At 41.6% G+C, this 22,307-nt stretch overlaps 1 protein-coding gene and 1 long non-coding RNA gene across 2 annotated transcripts in view; both read right to left on the reverse strand.

The window, feature by feature from the left end:
• LOC139121089 (uncharacterized) overlaps positions 1 to 1,342 on the reverse strand; it is a 30,614-nt gene extending 29,272 nt beyond the window's left edge. The window contains exon 1 of the long non-coding RNA XR_011549220.1: positions 340 to 1,342. This is a non-coding gene — a long non-coding RNA (uncharacterized lncRNA). The remainder of the gene's footprint in view (positions 1 to 339) is intronic.
• A 4,082-nt stretch (positions 1,343 to 5,424) lies between these two features.
• Positions 5,425 to 18,858, reverse strand: LOC139121090 (retinal homeobox protein Rx1-like). The gene is made up of 3 exons (XM_070685712.1): positions 17,877 to 18,858; positions 14,857 to 15,119; positions 5,425 to 6,256 (listed from the first exon to the last, which is right to left on the reverse strand). Exons 1-3 carry the CDS (start codon positions 18,181 to 18,183, stop codon positions 5,732 to 5,734), a joined length of 1,095 nt encoding a protein of 364 aa, XP_070541813.1. The 5' UTR covers positions 18,184 to 18,858; the 3' UTR covers positions 5,425 to 5,731.
• Between the last annotated feature and the right edge of the window lie 3,449 nt (positions 18,859 to 22,307).

A 22,307-nucleotide genomic window follows, 5' to 3' on the forward strand; every position in this document is an offset into this window, starting at 1 on the left:
AATTTGTCACCATGTAAAACTTTTTTCACATGATAAAGTTGAGCCACGGCGACGCTGGAGGAAATTCAAAATGTAACCTAGTTTTGTTTTCTTTTCCGTCAAACCACTGCCGTCACTGATTATGGAGTACGCCCCCGACTTTCCAAATGTTGCAGACGATTTCACCGAAAAGTGGATTCACGTTGACCAAGATCTTTGAGTTACTTTCAAATAATTTTGATGTAACGACCCCAGAGAGAGAAATCTCGCGTAAATACATTCTGATAAATTATATCATTTTTTTGAGATTTGTTTCGTAAAGAGAGACAGAAATTAAAACAAACAACAAACTCAGCTTACCTTCTCTTCACATTATTGAATTGCAAATTTATCAGATTAGCCTCTTGAAAGAGCTGTGGTCTGAAGTGTCATCAGCTTTAAACGTTAAATGCTCGAGTAGCTTTCCGCCTAATAGGCAAGGTGACATTTCAGTATATCTGAGACAGCCGACCAACTCTCTCTTCGATATGCATGCCTATCATGTGACTCCAAGGCGACGCTGAAAGGTGTGCAGTGGTCTCAACTCGTTTTTTGAACGTCTGTCAAGGAGCCGTTCAACCGTTTACGTTCATTTCCCCCTTTCCCCTTCACTGTGCGTGACATCTCGAAGTTCATCAACAGCAATTAGCACTTTTGGTATCGAGCTGTGAGTCTGCCAGATGTCATTCTCAACCGTCAATCAGAGAAAAAGTCATGACCAAAGAGCAAGACTTGTCAGCCTCACAAGATTCGTTGTCAGGAGGGGGAAAAACTTCATAGTACTACAATTGAGGTCGTAATCAACGCAAAATTATCTATTACACCACCACCAGAGTTGTTTAATAGTGTTTTGTTGTCCCCTTTGCTACAATAATGACGCTATCTGATCGAATTCTCATCGTTTCTCAGCCATCAATACGAAGCGGTTAGCTCCCCCTCGATTTTTTTTCAACGACAACGGTACCCCGTAGAGAAGTGGAAAAGGGGCGATTCAGTAAGAGAAGTCACCCGATTCTTAATGAAGATGGACGTGAATTACAATATCGTCAGTTAGCATTGTCCCAAGCTGTCTGTCTAGGCCTTGGACTGGAATGCGTTAGCATTAAAACAACAGAGGTGTTGTTCAATCTGCATCCTGGGCTGGGTTGACCCATTAGTTCACACCAGCGATACACAGGCCAAAATACATAGTCTTTTGTGCCACTAGAAGTCTCTCATTTGTCGCATTTGGCGCTCATGGTACTGGCTCGATGGGGCGTAAGGGTCCAATTGAAGCTGTTCATTCGTACGGACAGAGGGTGCTAAACAAGGATGAGAGCTTCGTTAATTTGCAAGTCCGGCGCCAGGGTTCTTACCAAGCCACTATAGCCAATACTTGGGGGTGATCTCAAGCCCCGCCTCCCCGAATCCCAGCATTGATCTGCTATGTAAGGGGGGCTGCCTCCCACTCCACACAGAGCGTATTAATATTTGAGCGGCTAACAATGCCCCACTAATAGGTAGCTTTTGGGCCGCTTTTTTACGTAGGAAACCGGTGCAACAGCGGGTCGCGACGAAGAACGACTCCCTCATTAAGGCTAAGTTGGTTCATTCATCTCCGCACCCTTCTCTCACCCCGGGCAGCAACAAAAAAACACAATCAATTAGTCCCGTCTTTTCGCCACCCCTCCCCTCTCTACCTCGCTCTTGACAAACTGGTCTTTGTCCTCGCCAACAGGTAACCTCTGGATGGTTCAATCGCATTCCTTTCCAGTATTAAATGTCGTATCCCGCAGTAAACACGCTCAAAATAAGAGGGATTGTAAGATTTAGCTCGCTTTGGCCAAATAAGCCTTGTCTGCTACTTCAGAGAACGGGTGCAGAGCGGCTTCACGGGTCAGCGAGGCTCTGAGCCGGCAGTAATCGAAAGGTTACGGAACAAACCTGGCTTTCTCTCTGACCTCCCCAATGTTGAATGATCGAAAAAGACGCATTCCGAGCCAAGACAATTGTCGATGCCAAATAAGCTAGATAATGAAATTGGTGGTGGAAATTTATTATCTAAAGCCAGTGATTCGAAAAACCTGGTAAGTTAAAAATGATTTTGCGTCTACTTCGTATCAGGTTATCGACCGACAGAAGTTATTTCCGTCGAAAATTGTCTTTTCCGTAACAAATTGTAGAAGTCTATGAACATTGAGGAAAATGGTAAAAAATGACCGTAAGTTTTGTTACGTTGTAATGACTTGAAAACTCAGAGTCGGTGAAGTCCCATTTGTCTGAGACGTTACCACCCAGCGCCTTGTACTTGAAACATCTCCCTTGTACTGTCTATGGTAATGTCGTGTGATTTCACTGATGGACACTCGAGCTGTCCATTATAAACAAGAATGAAGAAACAAACAACAAAAACACGACAAACAAAACTGAGATGCTTACTCATTAGCATGAAACAATAACAGAAGAGTTTGTTAATTAGTCTGTCAGGGATAGATGGCCAAACCAAACAGGGCACTTTTCTTTGTTTGGAACGTATAATCTGACTTGAATGGAAAAAACGTAGGTATATGGCATCAATATCACTCATATGGTGCACAGATGGATGCTTGGAACAAGGAACACGGCTGGCATAGTTCGTCATGTTTTCGCGATAGCTAGATTTATTCCATTGAGATATCGGATAACAATGTCTGCTGTATCTCCATTACAGGAAAATTGACCAATAAAAGAGGGGAATAAAAAAAGAATTACCCGGTAATTCTTAACTGACAAACAAACGGCCTATGAAAAATCTAAATAGTTGGCTGATATGCCTTGCCGTTTGCAAAAGGTAAATGCCTTGTTTAGCTAGGACTGGAGACTATAGATATTACAAAGTAATTTTCCCGACCCGACGTGCTCTGGCCGGATTATATTGTGTAAAAAAGCGATAAAAAGATAATTCAGAGTGCAATTTTCAGTGCAAGAGCTGTGGTAATACCGTATTGGCAGGGAGAGGATCCATTTGTGAGGATTGTTTGCATTTTGCTCATGTTTATTTCTCTCCTCTTCTACATCAAATCAACATGGCTTAGCAATAGCAAACGTCATCCGACATTTTCCGTTCTTTCTGGGGATATAAACCGAAGTATTCTTGACACACGTTGCTGAACTGTAAAATATCATCCCTTTCCAACACTTTTTGACTTAATTTGCTTGTCCGTGGGCAATAGGCTACGGCAGAGCTCTGTAGACTTCCTCTGTTATTATTAACCAGCGTTGATTGACGGCAAAACATGTTGAGAAATCCTAAGCTACAGTAATAAAATTTGAAATTCGTCGTTGGAGCGGCTAGATCCCCTTCTGCTGTAATTATAGCGAGCTTGTCGAAACAAATCGAGATCTCCTGCCCACTAATCTGGGAATTTCAATTTCTCGATCTTTTTCTGACCCATTGTCAATTTCCTGTCTATAATTTCTCGAGTATCTAACCAGTCGAGTCTATTTCACTCGGTGACACGTGGTATTACGTTTGCCTGACTTGTGGTCGCGAATGAAATGCATTCTGCTGGCGAAGTGTCCGTCGCCCTCATAACCAATTCCCGTCCACCCGTCGCTGCTATCCTCTACAGACAAAATCGCCTCCACTAATTGATCAAAGGCTTCCGGACGACTGTACTTGTCATAAAATGCACACCGAAGTCATTTCACTGTTTCCTGTGAACTGAAATCGGACATGATTGCGCGTTACTCTGGATGGAATAACTTATATTGTCACTTAGTATAAGGTACTAACCAACACACGAAACTGGACAATGTTAGAACTAAATACACGTGAACGAAAGTCGTGATTTGCAGATTACAATCTAAAGGAACATTTATGAAGTTCTGAAGAGTATGTCCTCTAACCATGCAGGCAAATTATTGAGGAAAACCCTCTACATGAGTGTATAGTTGGAGCTGATCTTATAAACAGAATTCAACATCAGTAACATTTAGGTTTTAAATAAACAAGGCAGTTGGATGGTGTAACTCCAGTAGTGAGTGTCTGCGTTTTGAAATATCACCATATTGAGTGCATTTGCATATATTTTCTCTAAATAGCACACTCGTTATATTGTACTAGTATTTTTTGCGGTTGTCTGGACACAGTTTTTGTGAGTATATCTGAAAAAAGCGAAAATGCGCACGCTCGAAAAGGGGTGGATGCTCTCAAAATTACCCAGTGTTCGGCAGTGTTTTTCCCATGGACTCTCTCACTTGGAGCCGGTTACAAATCCAACAGACTTTGTCGTATTGTTCAGTTAGTGCTACGACCCTAAATAAGTGAATTGCCCACAATTTACATCTCTGTGTTTTCGAAGGCAAGCAACTAATACAGAAAGGAAAGAAAGAGGAAAAAGTGCCCTTCAACTGTGACTTTCGGGTCAAATTATATACTTCTCTGGCCTTGAGGGCGTGTTTTCAATTCCTACTAAATCGTTCGTTTATTAATCAAAAGATGATGGGAAACATATGAACGTGTTGAGTTCCTGTCGGTTGTTAGTCTGGGTTACGACAGAAGAAGTGACACCTTTCTGTCATATTACGTATTTCGTCGATCTTCAAATTCACAAAAAGTCAAAACTGTAACTTTTGATGACATTTTCAATATTATTTTTTGCTCAATAAAACAATTATTTTTGCTCATTACTATCCCTCAAGTATGTTGAAATGCAAAGTATTAAACCCCAGTGTAAGGTTTTACTATGCGATGTGCAATATTTTAGTTGACAAAAGACTTTCTCCGTACCAAATTCAGTTGTTAAGAATAACATAAGACATTACACACAGACAGGCTGTTGAAAGAAGCAGAAGACCGAGCATTTCACGATTTTTGATTTTGAGAGAAACAAAACTGCATTTTACTGAAAAAACAATAATTGGAAATGCATCAAAAGTTAAAGCGAATGTAGTTATAAGGTAGAATGCGCCTCGGGAACAAATGTACGGACTCTCAAATTTTTACATTCTTTTTCTGACCTACCATTTGTGGTTGCTCATTTTAAAGCGCTTGGAGTAAAAAAAAAAGATTTCACCGTCTTAGTTTTTCGAAAAGCAAAAATTTTATTTTCCCCCCATAGAGTTAACAAAGCGGTGGTGGCCATTTTGAATTTCGAATATCGGTAGGACAAGCTAACTTGTTTCTCTACTTCCAAACTTTACACGGTGACAACAGCTGATTTTCATATTTGATTCGGTGAAAGAATGGTTGATATTTTCATCGAGGATATTTTGGGCAAAATTTAAGTCAAAAGTCAAGGCGCTTACTACCTTAATGAACAACCATCCCAATGATGGAATTTGTCCTTTAATGATAATTCAATCTCGTTCATTCCTGAAACTTAATCAAAGGGATTAGTTTCTTTGATCAAAAAAGCGACAAACACTCATCAACGGAGACTGCTCTTATCGCTGCTAAACGGAAGTTTAATTCAATTAAAGTTGAACCGATGCAAAAAAATGTCCATCGATTATTTGTGGGTGGTTGAGTGTCTCTTATAGTGAAAAAAAATAAATAAATAAAGTACAACAAAGTCGAAATCTGTATACTTTGGGGAAGAGCTACTTTAACACCGTCTAATCTATGTCTTGATAAATCCCCTATCTACAAAATACAGGGCTTGAACTTTGATTTCGTCTGCTTTCATCGGACATGCCCAAAGGGATCAACATTTCAACTGTCAAACTTTTAGTGTTTCATCAGGCTTGCTAGTCACAGGGCTACGTCGCTTCCATGCCAACTCGATCCTAGACTAGCAATATGTTCTTTTGCCTTCATTCGTAAAGACACAATACTAGAACTACGTGGGTCATTTTCATCAATTTTTGGCTCCGACGACGACGCAGACGACGGCGGTGACGAAGAAGACGACGTCGTCGGTGGCAGCGCTGTGATGGCGGTGGGAGTGGTCGGGCTGATGGAGCTCAAGTTCGGGTTTATGGAGCCGAGAGTTGCCAGGCTTGCTGTGAGGGTGGTAGACGTCGGTGGCATGAGCGGGTACGATGACACTGGCGGCGGGCCTAGCGCGTGGCTTAGTGGCGGCAGGTAGCCCGGCAGCGCGTGCATGGCGGTGGTATTGGCTATTGGCGGCGTCAGCCACGGGTCCATAGGCAGGGGGTTGTTGAGAGACAGGTTGTTACGCTGTAACGCTGTCATCGGGTATTCTTGTAGCTTCATCTGCTGTGCTTCCATTTTTTCCTGTCTCCTCCACTTCGCCCGCCGATTTTGGAACCAGACCTGTGTGGAGATAGAGATAAAGACAAATATAGAAATAAAACACCTGTAAAATACCATCATGGGAGTCAGGCGATGGCAACGGAAAATCAAATATTTAGTCATTACTGCATATAAGTAATTCAAGAGTGTTTTCCTGTGTTTTAATGCAAACATTCACTATTGGATAACTAATGATAAAGGCACTTTTATCTTATAGAAGAGACAGACTCCAAAAAGTCGACCTTGTTTAGGAATTCCGGAATGTCTGTCACAACCATGAGAGAGCGGGTAGTGCAAAGCGCTCAAAAAACAATGACAGGGGGTCAAGGAATTGAGAAAAGTCCTCACAACATGTCAAAATTAGCGAGTATAAAACTCGGCTGCGCAGACACGGAGATACTAGAGGAAATAAAAGTGCCTATATACTGAAAACAGTCTGAACGAGGTAGGAAAATTATTGCTCATGAATTTATAATGAAACATTAAGCGTTACATAAATGATGAAAGTTCCGCTATAAATATTGTGTCCTGATTTCGGGGGGGGGGGGGGTGAATGGGGGATGGTATTGGCTTTGGCTACTAGTAATTGCAGCATGCTAAAGTTTTTAATGACGCTTATTTTATGCTTTAGGATAGATGGCAGGCAAGGGGATTCCTAGATTGTATTTGCACAGTCGTGCTCATTATTGGTAAAATTTGTCAGAAACACAGAAACATTTATGTTTGTGTTAGTCCAGCCAGCTTAACCGATCAGTGGAAATGCTCGGCTTCCTCGGAGAAGGTGGCTAATCTTGTTAAGATGTCTTGGATTATCAATGATCAGCATTAAAGATAGAAAGTTCAGGATTGTCTTTGAACAACGAGATGAAGTTTCCCCTAGTAAGTAAAATATTTAGCCACATTATCGAATATGCATTCTGAAACACGAGGGGACAGCACAGATTGTTTTTGGTTTAAGGTAGAGTACGCATCGGGGACAGATAATCGTATTCTCATACTTTTACAATGCTTATTTGGGCTACCACTTGTGGGGGTTCATAGTTTTTGTAAAATCGATAATTTTATTTTCTCCCATAGAGTTAACAGGGGTGGCTGCCATTTGTCGGTAAATACTTGGTGATTTGTTTCTCGAGTGCAACATTTTGCACATTGACTATTCACTTTTATTTCTTGATTTCGAAGGGGAATTGTTTAAAGCTTTCTTGAGGAAACTTTGAGCGAATGTGTAAGTCTTTAAATTTCGAGGCGCGAATATACGAAAGATGGGTTGGGGATGATGACAAAACTTGGCGAGTTACGGCTTGGCTATTGAACGTTGTTCCATAGAGGAAGGCAACCGAATGGAAAAAAACGCACCTTCAACACGATAAGCTGAAAACAGCATAGAATCAGCGGACCTACAACGCTGATGACGGCGGTTACTTGCTGTGGTATAACGAACGTCGGTATGACTGTTTCCTGCTCTTAAACACTAATCAATCACGGTCCCTTTTTTCGCCGTGACTACTGCTGGAATTGTGTGTAGCACTTAATATGAAAATTGAATCGAGGGAACCTACCATATCATACGTTTTCCCGCCAATTTATTTTCAAACCACGTATTCTCGGTTTATTGTCGATGTTTACAATATTATCGTTTTATTTTGGAAACAGTAAAGTGTTAATTGTTAACGCGTAAAAACCATGAAAATATGATAGGTTTTAGGCACTGTGAACGCTTTAATAACCGACGATAATTATTTTCCACTCTCACGCGGGAATTTCTCAGCGTAGTGGGTGTTAAACATGCCATCTCTTCATATCCAGGGCATTGTTGCATCATAATACGAACCTCCACAACTCAACCGCTACAAAACTATTTCTGAAGTATGTATTAGCCAGGAGCAGGATTACTCACAAATCAATATTTTTATTGCAAAGTTATGAAGCATATTCTTGTTTATTGTGATCAGCGGCTGTCACCTAGTTTATTCTCCGTTTAATACTGTCATGATTACAGACTTTGATCCGCAAAATCCCATCAGATATATGACGGTTGTCAGACCTACCGAGGACGGCTGGCTAAGGGATGGCATGTTTTCCGTGTGTCTGATTTCCTAGGTATGGTAATTAATATTTATGAGGCCCCGCTGAGGAGATGTCTACGGCGACCCCGTCGTTCGACAGCTAAGGGAGGGGGTCGGGAACTCGCCCCGTCGACGATTGAATTTGACATGTATCTCGCTGGACTATGGCACTATGAATGACATGCCGCTATCAGGCGCAATGGACAGCATATTTGAGATACATATTCTGCTAATGCGGCCAAATGAAAACACACTGGCGACGCTAAATCAAAAGTGACATACACAAAGCGAAGCGAGCGCTCCATTCGCCCCGCGCGACTAATATGATTACAGATATTTATGCCGGGTAAAGCATTGCCAAAAGGGCAGAGTTAGGGCGGGAAAAAGACTTCAAATAACACATTATTATTATCCGTCTCTACCTACATTGCAAAACAACCTTCACTGTAAAAAAGAAAAAACATCAACACTTCATTTTCCTATTCTTGGAAATCCCAATTTACAACCGCAGGTGTCACAATAATAACATAAAAACATTGCAAATGGACTGAAAAAGAATGCGCCGAGAACTAACAATCCCTTTTGAAAGAGATTCTAAAGGAAACAAAATGCCCGCCTGACTTATCTTCTGCTTTTGAAACGAACGACCGATGATATGCGTTGTCGGTTTCAATATCTTAACTGCGCGCATTTGATAGATATGGCTCCCCAACCTCGGTTGCACGACAAGTCTTTGACGTTGATAGTATGCAGCGTTTAAACAGTGATTAAGCGCCGCGCGTTTGTTCGATTCCACAGCAGTCATCGTCTGCTGTCAGTTTCTAACATCGTCAATGCATTCTTTGCCATTAAGACAGCTATTTTACTATAAAGAGACACTGAGCGAGGCGGCTTTTATACTCCGATGAAAAGAAAATTATGCCAATGATGGTGGTAGACAGGGAGAAGATTTTTCCCTCTTCAATGGTTGTTTTGGACAATAACACACATTAAAGCGCTATCTCTTTCATAACAGAGCCTATCCAATAGAAACCTAATTAGTGCAACGTGCAATTCACGCATACTTCTGAACAAAAATTAGAGTTATGCCCTTTGCAAAGTCGTTGGCAAGAGTTGAAAGCAAAGTCCTTTATTTTTTAGAGAGGTTCTCTTTAAATCGTTAATCTTTTTTGTCTTTCTTGAGCTCACAATTATGCCGTTTCAGTACTTTACTGTATTGAATAAATCGAAAATTGACATTCGTTCTGGAGCTAACATGTTAATTTGTTCATTGCCGAGAACACCCACGTGACAGGTTTTGTGATACCGCGAGTCGGAAAGTAGCAAAAAGTCGTCGCTGTTTCCTGTAGTTGTTGTCGTTGTTTTAAAACTATAACTACTCAGCTCATTAAAAAAGACAAACGTTATCAACACCGCATGGCCTCGTTAGCCCCGCTATGATTACAATTCAGTTATTTCTGCCTCTATTGACAGAACATAAGAAAGCAGTAAGTGCGGGTTCTCTTCTTCCTTTTGGCGCGCAGACGACAAGCAGAAGTTTACGGAGAAATCACTGGATTTGCCTACGTTGTTATGGGCGCGCACAATCGGTGCGGAGAATCGCATTACCGTCAACTGATCGACCACGTCATGGCGTCGCCGCCACCGTGGAAAATGAAGGGGCGGGGAAACAAAATAATGCAAAGTAACTGACGCAGAAAATAAAACTGTAGACGAGAGAGGTGAAAAAAAGAACTGAAAATTGGACGCTGGGATGCGGAAGACGGTTCATCCTCTTAGGTAATGGGATAGATTGTAAAAATCTGACAGTTCTTCCAGATTTGGTGATGCCATGGAGGTCCTGTGGAGTAACCATTTCACCCGACATAGTCAATCGACAAACATCGACGGAGAACGTTAAGTGGCCGTTCATATCCACCTCGCTGAGCGGAGATGAAAACCCATGATAATCTGTATAAATATTATGTGTAGTTATTAAGGGCCGACTGCCGACCGACAACTACTTGAGTATGTTAACAGATATTATTGCCCCTAGGTGGGTCGAAAAATACCCCTGTTGAAATTTTTTAATGGTATATCAGTGGATGCCCCTGAAACCTTCGCTTTCCCAATCATTGTTTAAACATTACTAATCGAAAGTTGATAAAGTAAATATAATCTAATCCGGAGATAGCCCGGAAGGGATGAGCTGGATATAATTCTGAGTTGGAGAGAAAGTGAGGGGAACGATGGAGGAAAGGAGACTTTTCGATCATAGGGCGGAAGAGAGCGTCTTCAACTCGGGGTCTGATTCAACAATCCACCGGCGTGCTCTTTTGACTTTCAACGCTTTCCTAATACGGTGCCTAATCCGACGAAGTCGCTGTATTGGAAATTTTACAATTTTGTCAGTGATTTTCTTAGCTTAATCCTTTGGTCTCGCTACGCCGGATAAATTTGTTTCGCCCGGAGCCAGGAGTACTCGTGCCCTGGGTAAACTTGGCCAATTAGAGAGAAGAGCTCGAGGAGGACACCGCACGTTTGTTCGACACATCCTCATGCGACGTACCTAGGAGTCACAGTTAGCTACGTTAAGTTATTGATAACTCGACTTGAAGTAACCCGCCAATCGATTCGTTTGTTTATTCATATTGACTCGCTATTCCGAAAACAATTGTATGAATGAAAGACAGCCATTTTGGTTCGTCTATCATTGTTTGCAAGTTAGGCCATTCATGAGAATATTTTGAAGTTTCGCGCCGACAGAATTTTAGGTTTGTAGTTGTTATGCAGTTGATGATGAGGGTTGACTTCTCTGTCCAATCAGTACTCTAGTCAACGCCGACAGAAATAAAGCCTTTGAATCAAAATTATGCGTTTGAGAATAATAATTTTACCTTGAAGTTCACAAAGCTGTAATTTGTTTGTTTGTTGGGTCAAAGATCTGAACTCAATGCTCCAACTGTCTTCTACAAAAGCAAGCCTTTGGTTTGTATAAGCACCGTTCAAACCCTTGGTGGTCGCTAGTGCTCGGTCTATATCAACTGGCTATCGAAAAAAACAAAATAGTCAACATTTGGTCCTGAAAATCGAATCTTGCAAACGTGTAATCTCTTTCTCATGAAACTCAAATCGAAATGATATAATAAAGTTTTTTTCGGTGGAAATATAACCGAGAACTTCTTTCTTGATGAAGTCTATTAGGATTGATTAGGGTTTGGTCGGCGTTAAGCCGCCGCGCACTCTCAAAAACCCGTCGGAAGGAATTACCTCTAAACTCAATTGACAGTAACGCAAATGAAATCTTGAAAAAAGAAGTTTGATTTCTTTTGGTCTCGTAATGCGGAAACCTGATTATAACGAGGTACACGTTTAGAGTGCGGCAGATGACTTCCAGTACGGGGCTAGAAGATGACGGAATCTGATTATAATGTACAATATTCCCGCGTCGCTGATTCGAATGAAAAAGTGAAATTGATCTCGATTGAAAATTTTATGAGTCCATTTGTGTTCATTTCAGTGTTATTTTGACGATATGAATGTGTTGTCGGATTTTAAATTGTGTCGCATTACCTATCCATTATGGCGAGCACCGTTAATAACGCCAGACACTAGAAACCTTACACGGTGACTCTCTCCCAGCGACGTTCGGGGGTAAAACAAGTTTTAGGAGTAAACTAAACGTATGATTTGATTAGTTCTTTGTTTATTCGGTTCGGATTTTTTTTCTCTCTTTTCTGAGTGAAGTGTTGTCACAGACTACTCTGGGTCGAAATGGTTGTCTTTGATGGTTTGTGAGGTTTGAGAAGGCCGTTCCGTGAGTATGAGCACTTACTACGGGAATTTTGGTCTCTCCGAAATTTTGACCCCAAGAGTTACAAATCAAGGGGGAATGTGATTAACAGCCACCAACGGGGTAGTTTTCAGAATGTAATGCGTTTTAAGGCGAAACCAATACAGTCTTCACTCGGAGCGTTTCAAATCACTCTATATCGCGACTTTCGCTAACAAGAAATAATGCCTCCTAATTGTGCAAATTGAAAAATGGCGTCCGCGTCTATTTGCTTCGGCTTCCAATTCAATTTAGCACTTTGTTACCAGTCCTGCTCAGTAAATTCGGTTATGGTGTGAAGCAAAATCGCATTATGGGTAATACATAAAAGCCTACCTCGTTTTTTTTAAAAAACAATATTTTGGGGCTTTTTTCTCACTCTCTTTCTCATGCCACACAATTAAACGAAAAGACAGAAAATTGCTGATCTTTTGTGAGGGGCGAAGTTGTTTAAAAGCGAAAGTTTCTTGTCATATCCGACACTTAAGCTGACACACGCCGGGCTAAGGGAGTTAAGTAATAAGAAAATAATGACCAAAATTCTTGCAACGGAAAAATATGTCTAATTAAGCCACCTTGGAGATTTCATGTCGAGCTCATGGTTAGCAGTTCAATTGAAACGGTTTTATATGTCACCTTTTCCTATTTTCTCGCACTTTGTAAAGTTTAGATCTGTTTAAACGTCGGGGTTCACGCGTTGTTTGGTAGGTCAATTTAGGATTGAAGTCTTCTTGAAGTTCAGACCCAGTTCACATGTATCGTGAGCCGGCGGTTGAATCACTTTCAAAGAGTGTCAAATTGATATTTTTTGTTCAGCTATTTCAAACGAAATTGGTCGAAATGGAGAGTGTATAGGCGCTCGCTTTCTAAGACACGCTGACTCGAACGCAGAAGAGCCGCCACTTAGAAAACAATAAAACGCATAAAGTGGAGTTGAATATTGGTTCGATTTTGAGATGCTTTATACAGTAATAGAGCCTATAAAGTGGTTAGAGAAAAAAAGACGTCATGCCATCGTGCGGACATTATTACGATTTCATAACACGCGCAACACTTCAAAACTGAAAGAATTGGTCGAAACAAAGTAATTCGCCGAAAATTAGACTTGATCAGGGGTTGCCTGACTTCGCAGAAGCATGAAAAATTATCCGTGCTCACAAGAGAGAAAAAACTCATATAAACACAGTCGGCACAAGCAGTAACCGATTACTCTCATTGAGGAACGATTTCACAAATATCCTGACTGGCCCGGTGGATATGACTTTATATTGAAGGGCCGACTGACTGAAGCAAATTACTAAAATTGCAGCGATTACACCGTGAAACGAGCGATGAAAATGAAATAGATTCGCGTCTGAAAATATAATAGTGGGGACCTGCCTGAAATTATGAAATGCGACAGCCCCTGCAACCGACACGACAACGCTGAAAGGTGAAATGTACACCCTTGATTCTATGCCACGGCAGAACAATAGCGTCTGACATCCCATACTTGTTTACATTGTTTTTATCCTCCTATAATTGATTGATGGCTCACAGATAGATGAAATACATTTTATTTATTTATATCCGTGTTTATTTTAGAAAGGCAAACATTACATCTGACACAGCCCCTGCTTGTTCGTGTTTTAGAATTGTTTAAAACAAACTGTGTCAGGCACAACGAAATTATTCTCATACAACTCCTCTTCTTTGAAACGTTTTACGATATTTTATGAAAAAACAAATATACAGTAAAGAACTGTCAACACTTTTACCGCTCTTTTCATTTAAAAAGATGTCCGTTGTGGTATAAAAAGAAGAATAACCAAAAATAAAAAAACCGTTGACTATTTAGACTAGACGTGACATGAACTGAGCAAGAAGAGAATGCCATATTTTTTGGAATGGAGGTAAATTTTTAGAAGTACGTGTGAAGACTTCTGCCGAAAGCGTCATAACAAAATTAATGAGGGGAGAGTGATATATCTATTCTGGTAAAGCATGGCTGGCAATGCACTTGTCTTTCAATAGGTAAATTATACACATTGCAGCTCCCCTATTGAGAGAGATCGCACACAGTCACACACGTATATATTTACGTCTATCAGCTCCATTGACGAAGTGGAATTGTCTGTCCCTACTTCTCAGCTGTGATCGCTGGACACCAGTGTCAGCGCAACTTGTAATAAGAACAATAATAATGATACTCAAAGCGATATGTCTGGGACTGATGCAATTGCCGCTGATATAAATTATAAATACGCATAAATAATAAAACGATGACTGCCTCTTCTGTTGCTGTCAATTGCTCTCGACCAAACGAAATAATCGCGGCTGATGAAACGCGGCGTGCATGGAACGTAAACAGACGCCCGGGTGCGTATTACACGGAGCTAACTGAAAATAGGCGATAATTTTCACTAAATTAATTGGTGGCCGGGAGAATCGGGTTGCGATACCGATAACGCGAGTGCGCCGGTATCGACCGCTGTTTTGCCGGCTACCGGCTTGAATTTGCTCGTAATCCGCAGAAAAGGAGAGAGGTGCTTTTATACAGGGGCAAAAGGTAGAGACAAGATGATACAGTATATCAGTTGCACTGGTCTTTGATGTGCCTTGAAATCCACGGTAATACTGCAATAGATATGTTGTGAGGACCTCGGTGTGTTTGTAACCTGACGCATGGCTACATGTGTCATGGTCTTATCTTCATACCAATCACCACTCAACTTCAAATTTTAAAAATTATCGACGAAGTTTACCTGAACTCGGACTTCGGGCAAATTCACTTTCAGTGCCAGCTCCTCCCGGCTGTACACGTCAGGGTAGTGACTCTTCTCAAAGGCCCTCTCCAGCTCGTGCAACTGAAACGTCGTGAATGTGGTGCGGTTCCTCCGGTGCTTCTTCTTCGGCTCGTCGCCGGAATTGTTGTTGTCGTTGACGCCGTCGTCGTCGTCGTGTTTGGCGTCATCGTCAGAACTTAATACCCTGTCGTCACGTCCACTCTTCTCTCCTTCTTCGTTTGCTAAAGACCACAAAAATGAAATTGGGAAAGGAGAAAATTGTCGCAATCAAATTTTAAAACTTAATAGTTCACGGAGTTCAAGTTTAAGAGTGTCTAAACAATTTCTGAACGATTTAAAACTATATGAATGTGCTGTCATGTGTTGATAATTCTTCATATTAAAGCATACAAACACATTTCTTTAGAGTTCATTTTTTTCATTGTTACAGATTGAACTTTCGACCCAAAATCCGTTTTACTATTGAGCGCACACTCAAAATAAATGTTTCCTCCCAATTTTCGGATTGAGACGTCGTGTTTGTCTGCCGACGATTATTAAACTTACTACGAAGTTGGAAAATTATAGGTAAGGGTCCTCCCAGTACGTTGAATAATTATATTATTTCCAACTTTGCAAAGGATTGTTGAAAAAGTGAACTGAATGGCGACCCCCTTCAAAACTGAAATAAAAATGGCGGATGTTTTTTTTTTTTTTTTTGAAAGGAAAAGGATCTCTAGTACAGATCATGGAAGTTAAGTCAGTGCGCAGTTCTTAAAAGTTTCATCTTGACAATGATATTGAGCAGCATTTAACATCTTGGAATAGGAGTTTTGACATCTTGAGAGTATGTTGCCTTTTCAAGCGTACGAGTGTCGTTCAGTGTTGGCTTGGTCAAAATTTGACCTCAACTACCCTATAGGCCTACCGAGATAATGTGCCAAAAAATCAAATACTTGACATGTGTAGACAGTATGGGCAATATTTCATCGGATTCGTTACCTATTTTCACACCACATACCAAACTCAAAATCTCGCACACTCCTTGTTTTCGTGAATAAGGAGTGTGTGAGATATTTGACAGATTTGGTTGGACAGCTCCTGAGGGAAAGTGTACGGGTGTGTTTGGCGTCGTTGGCGGGGAGTTCGCAGATGGTGCAACCAGAGGGAGAGAGTGACTATTCGCTGCCTGCCCCGAATTGTTTCCCCTTTTATGAAAAAATACGACATACATAGGCACGTCTGACTGTGTTTAAATCCGAGTAAGTCTGTGCGATCAAGTATGAAGGTGATCCATGTAAATAACGAAGAAAAACATTTCACTTACAACGATAAGATCGAGAGCAACTATAAGTCTCGCTAGGGAAAAGCACCCGGTCACTTGCCGCCATTAGTTATACACGATAAAAGCGCGCTCGGCATATTAAGATCGTCTGCTCTGCATTTTGACGAGTTGGCGTTCCTCTCCGCGCCACTGGTTGACTTGACAAACGGCATATTTTGAATTTGAGTTCTCTGATCGGAAGACAGTTGGAGGTATATAATCGTGGACAAATTTAAAATGTGTTCTCATACGACATGCTGACGATCTGATCAGCTTATTTTCTTCCGCCATGTACAGACAATCGCGTCGAGTTGACTGGGATCTGTCAGAAACTGCTGTGAACGACACAGCTATCATGCTATTCTGCCTTGGAGAGCGCGATTCAGAAGAAAAAAACGCGCTTTCAACCCAAAACCCTGAAAAAGTGTACAATTCAGTACTTGTTAATGATTTTCGAGAACTTAGTGGTTCAGAACGATCGTTGGCCGGTAATCATAATATCGCGATAAGCTAACGCAACAACCGTAAACGATATTTGCTCGGTTTTAAGGGGAGAGAGAAAGGGGGCCCTCAGCAGCGGCCTTATTGTTTTAACGGTTTTTAACAAACGCAAACACCTTTTATATTTTGATCTGTATACAAGCAAACATATTGAACACAAACTACTCTGCCGCTGACTCAAGGGGCTCACATACAATTACACAAATTTTCTTACAACTTCTTAGCGGTGGATATGTGAGCAGTTTTCTCATCGATGTTTGAGCGAATCAAAACAACTTTTTTGTACCGTGAAATTTTGAGGGGCGATTTAACATGAAGACAGCTGCGTTGTCGTCGCAAATAGGCGGCCATCCAACTACATTAGTTTTAATACTTCACAATCGTTTATCGAACTTTTTAAGTTTTTCCCCCGCGCCTCTTAAAAAAAGTTTTCCTTTGGCAGAAACTTTGACTTCGCTTCTCACGAGAAGGTAGTTGAGATTAAACCGAAGAGGACAACCAAAGAGCGTTTAATATGGTACCTAGCATATATACAGATGTTTGGACATTAAGGGTGATTTTTATTAACCCGGGGTGCAGGAAAAATTGTAAGTTTTACGCGCAGGACAACAATGAGACGACGAGTTCAATATCAAGTTTCAAAGCGTTCAATACGAAAGGTATAATCACAGATCATGTCAATGGCATTTGCTTGACGCTGTTTTCACCTCCTTAGGTGTAAGAATGGGATGAATTTCGTTTAATTCTGGTCTTATGGATAAACACCATGGCGTATAATCATTTACTTCTCCTGATTTACTGCAACTTTTGCCAGTTAATAAAGTTGCGGTTGGAAGGGGGAATTTCTAAATCAAATTGCCAGAGTTCAATTTCTGTTTTAATTATTATTTTTTGGGTATAACACGACACTGGCAAAACTGTCAGTACCACTTCATGAGATTTTAGAGCGAATATTAACGAGTCTGATCGGGAGTTTTACGTGGTTAAGATTTGAAGTTTCTGTTTTCATGGCTTGAACAACAGGACCACATCAAGTCTCGAATCTCGTGGTCAAATACTACCATGTGACAGACCCGGTTACGAAAAAACACAGGCGTGTATCACAACAGTTTGGTTTCGGTCATACATTTTTGGACACTAACACGAGATGAAGTGCAGAGGGAAAACAACTTACATGCAATAGCTCCGTCATCCATACTGGTTATTGAGCTCTCGTCACTGGCACTCAGCGCTAGCGGTGTCTGCCTAGTGAAATCGTCGGGACTGCAAACTTGATTTTTCCTGGTGTCCTCGGTGTGGTGATTGTCCCTCCTTCGAAAATTTAGCCCCAGTATGGCATCGATGGAGTGGCTAGGACTGCTGTGAGTTGAGACCGAACACGCCGGCATTCCCTTCTTCTCTCCCGCGGCGAGGCCTGCGTCCTCGCCGTTCGTGTTCGGCAACGGTGGTGTGGTGGAGGTCGAGGCAGTGCTAGTGCTCATGGGTGGGTATGGTGCCAGTCTAGTGAGCCGCGGAAATGGCAGACAGGGAGCGAAAATCTGATGACCAGAATTTCTCAGATATCTCGCCTATCTCCCCTACGTTTTCAAAGAATTCCTAGGATCGGGATTTTTACGAAGCGTTAGCTTTGGTTTTTTTTAAAAAAGGGATAGCTTGTATACATGCGAATTGACCTTGTTGCAAATGAACGTTCAGAAGGTAGGTGCTGGGAGTGTACACTGCCAACTATTGTCACGCTCTTCAAACCAATACATGTATTATTAACGAGGTGGGAGGGGTCATTGTTTTTTCACTGACAAGTCTTGGCTAGGACTCAGCCAATAGTACATCCGAACGGGACTTCGATTCTTTCATCCCCCAGCTTTTACCTGTAGCCTCGCAATCCTGTCCACAAAAGCCAGAGGAAAAAAAATTGTGCAAATGTTTACAATTCGCGAATAATGTCCCTAACAGAAGTGTAGAGAAGAGCCAACTCGGAAATCGACATCGAAATAAACAGCTATCGGCCCAGTCAGTGCACGCGCCGCCGTCTCCATCTGTTCCATGCTCCGGTGTAATCTAGGCCAAAATACTCAAAGGTCCGGATGATGTGATACCTGAAATTGATCCGCACCAAGTGACACCGTCGATGGGATATCCGAGGGCTCTGGTGCAGCATTGAGGGGCAGTGAAATGGACCACAATGATCGTATGAGTGACAGCTTGGTGATGAATGATCAGTAGCATTGACTAGTTGTGTTAGCATTAGTATTGTTTTGAATGCTAAACGAAAGGGAGGAGCGGTTTCTACTCATTAGTTGTTTACTTTGATGGCAGTGAACAATAAACAATCAGAGAAGAATGGGCGATTTAGACATACTGAAATCTGATGGCAGGGCGCGGATGAAAGAGACAAGCTCTTAGCGACGCTCCCCCTGCCTCTCCGGAAGAGAAGAAATGCGAAAGGAAAAAAGATACAACGCATTTACCGCTTCTGAAATCGTGGAAAGAGTAAAAGCGGGAAGAGGTGTTATCCCTGATTTGCGTCAGCACACTGCTAAAGTTAACAGTCTGCTTGGCTGACATGACAGCGTGGAGAGTGTGCCAACTGTAGAGATCTGCCCTGCCCTTCCCACCGCTTGTCATTATGCAGCTATATTAACACCTTTGCCCCGGTGTGGTCTAAGGCAATCATTACTTTCGCACCTTCGCATTGGGTTTGGCCAGCGGCAAAGATGGGGACTCGGCCACAGCAGCAAATCCTCGGTAAATACCTTCAGACAGGGTAGCCAAGGACGGAAGAGTGAAAAAACTTCACGGAAAATTTGGATCTGATTTTGATTGTTTTCCGTTGATCGCTCGTTTGATATCAGCTGTGGGTGGCGAGAGTGTATCGAGACTTGGCTGGTGTGGCAATGAAGGTACCACCCAATACATAAATAAAAATAATGTGAATAAATAAGTAAATAAATGAATAACGTTTATACACAATGAAAAGCCAGAGTACTCAATACGTTATCCAGTATCCATTTTCAAAACGATGACATTAAGGCGCACTTTTTTCATTTTAGTTAAATCTTAGACCCGAGAACGACGCAATGGCCAAGAGCCACTACTTAGTTGCCGGCCTAAGCCTGTTTCACGCTGAATGTTGCAAAGAACGAATAAAGAATTCCAAATGAAGAGATTTAAAGTTGCTGGTACAAAGTAACGCTTTTACGCATGCCTTGATCTGCTGATCCCCGAGCTATGGCAAAATGTGAAAGAGAGAAGGAAAAAAGTACACATCTACTGCCGCAGGATGGGCATAATATCGCAAGAGACAAGAAATCCAAGGTTCTGTGCGTGTATTTCATGGCGAGAAAACACACAAACACGCACTCTTTATGGTTAAACAAAAAACAAACAAACACGGGAGAAAATGGGGTTTAGACGTCTCACATGTTCCGAAGGATACACTCGTCCATATAAATATCAATTTGCAAAGGGGAGGCCATCATACAAAGGGGGAAGAGGGATTTACAAATTTAGCTATTGAAATCGACATAACCATAAAGTACTGAGTCAAAACAGACATCTGCCGGACCCGAAGGGCCAATCGCAGCCACTGTGACAGCCAAAATGTTCAATGTCTCGCTATTCCATTGTGCCCCGCGCTGTTCTTGCGAGCGCCGAACAAAACACACCAAATCACTTGTCTAATTTGAGTGTTTGGCGCCATCCTAAGCAGGCAACTCAAACACGTATGAACGTTAATACATCACGCTTTTGTCTTTTTCATTGCCGTATTTTATAAGGGATAAAAACCGGCTGAATAGACCGGCTAGCACTCCTTCCAAGCGTACGTAAGTCCCCCTAGAGTGGACTATTATGGTCATTAGGTCCCGAAAACTATTCATTAAGAGTCTATTGTACTGCTTTAATTAATTAGAGCATTATGATCAATTAAGGCAGAACTGGTACAACTGGCTTCTATTTACCTATAGCCAAATGATTCTTGTGCCTTGTAAATATATCAATAGTAAAAATAGTTGACTTTACTAATGTCTATAGAAAAAAACTTAGCCCCTGTAGAAATATCCGCTCTGTTCATACCATGTCCGCGATCTCCACCCCTGTGCCCTATTCAAAACATTAGCGAGAGTAACCGCAATTGAGAAAATGTCGAAAGGGCTTGGTGCAGGTGGGCAAGCCTGCTGATTTAGGTCTTGGAACATATGGGCAGCAACCGTTTGTGTTCGTCAAATACTATAGATATCCAAAACAGAGACGATGGACATAATTTAATAGAAGTCCAGCGACAAAGGCGAAATGTACCTGGAAGAACAATGTGCGCCAGAAATATCTTTGGATTACCGAGGAAAAGCGATTAACTCATATTTTGTCGCAGTTTCCCTCAGATGGTGCTGGGACAACACGAATTTTCCTGGTTTTCACTCGTCAAACGTTGCAGTTGTGTTGATTTTGGTGATTCTGCTAAATAACAAACTTGTGCTGACTCGAACCCAGCGGACAACGTGCGTGCGATTCTCCCCTTTCTCGTCTGCCCACTCTTTGAAGCGATACGTCTGATAGTTCACCGGGTGTGGGAAACAGACTAGACGATGCACAATGCGACGCAGTTATGCACCACATGGTGAGGCTGGGCATATCGATCCGACAAGTACGTGGTGAGGATCCCTGAAAGCGCTTTTTACCGTTTTGCCAATCAGAAATGCGTTCTCTTTTCTTGATTGTCAAAATGAAACGTTTTCGGTAGCGAGAAAATCGTTTGTCTACTATGCATTTCAGTCTTTTTTTTCGGAAAAACTTATTCGGGTTCCGGTAAAATGCCAGGCTGAAGCCAAGTCATTAGGGTAGACGGCGACAAATCATGTCCGAGCGTTGGTCAGAAGATGTCAGTAGTCATCATCAGCGTGTAAAATTGTGACGTGTCGAACTCCGCGATAATATCCCATTCTGTAAAAATATCCTAATTAATTAATTTTGAGAGTTCCACGACAGCCTTCATTAATTAACCATGTCCGACAAATGACATAACGTTTTTATATTAATTATTTGCAGTCGAGTATTATATTGTAGTGTGTAGAGTTTCTAATGAATAACGGTTTCTGTTGACAAGATTAGACGATTGAAGTCACCTTGTTTCGCTTTAATACCCGTGGAAAATCCAAACAATATGGAGCAAACCTAATGCATTTCATTTGAAAGTGTACTTCCTTGTTAACGACCCAAATGATCTCTAAATGGCTTGATTATATGGTGGATAAAAACCCATTTGATAGTTTTAGCGTCGCCGAAATGAATGCAAGGGATGCGGGTGTATAATTGATTCTGTGTCCAGTTTGTGGCGGATCCTTGAGGGGGAAGGGAAAACAAATATAGTTACTTTGCAAAACAAACACAGTGTAAGAAATGAAATGGATCGTCAAACTTCCCAACCAGTCTACTGTTTTTATTTGAAGAAGTCTGACTAATTTTCTTGGGTGAATAACTTATCACGCGGGTATATGCACTTTGACAATAACTATTTGATGTGGGTTTGACGAATCCAGAGTATGTACTGGGGAAAAAAACAAAGCCGAAGTGAAAAACTGTCTTCTCAACTCAGTAACGCACGCTGGAC

This window comes from Ptychodera flava, chromosome 21 (genome assembly GCF_041260155.1).
Source record: "Ptychodera flava strain L36383 chromosome 21, AS_Pfla_20210202, whole genome shotgun sequence".
NCBI lineage: Eukaryota > Metazoa > Hemichordata > Enteropneusta > Ptychoderidae > Ptychodera > Ptychodera flava.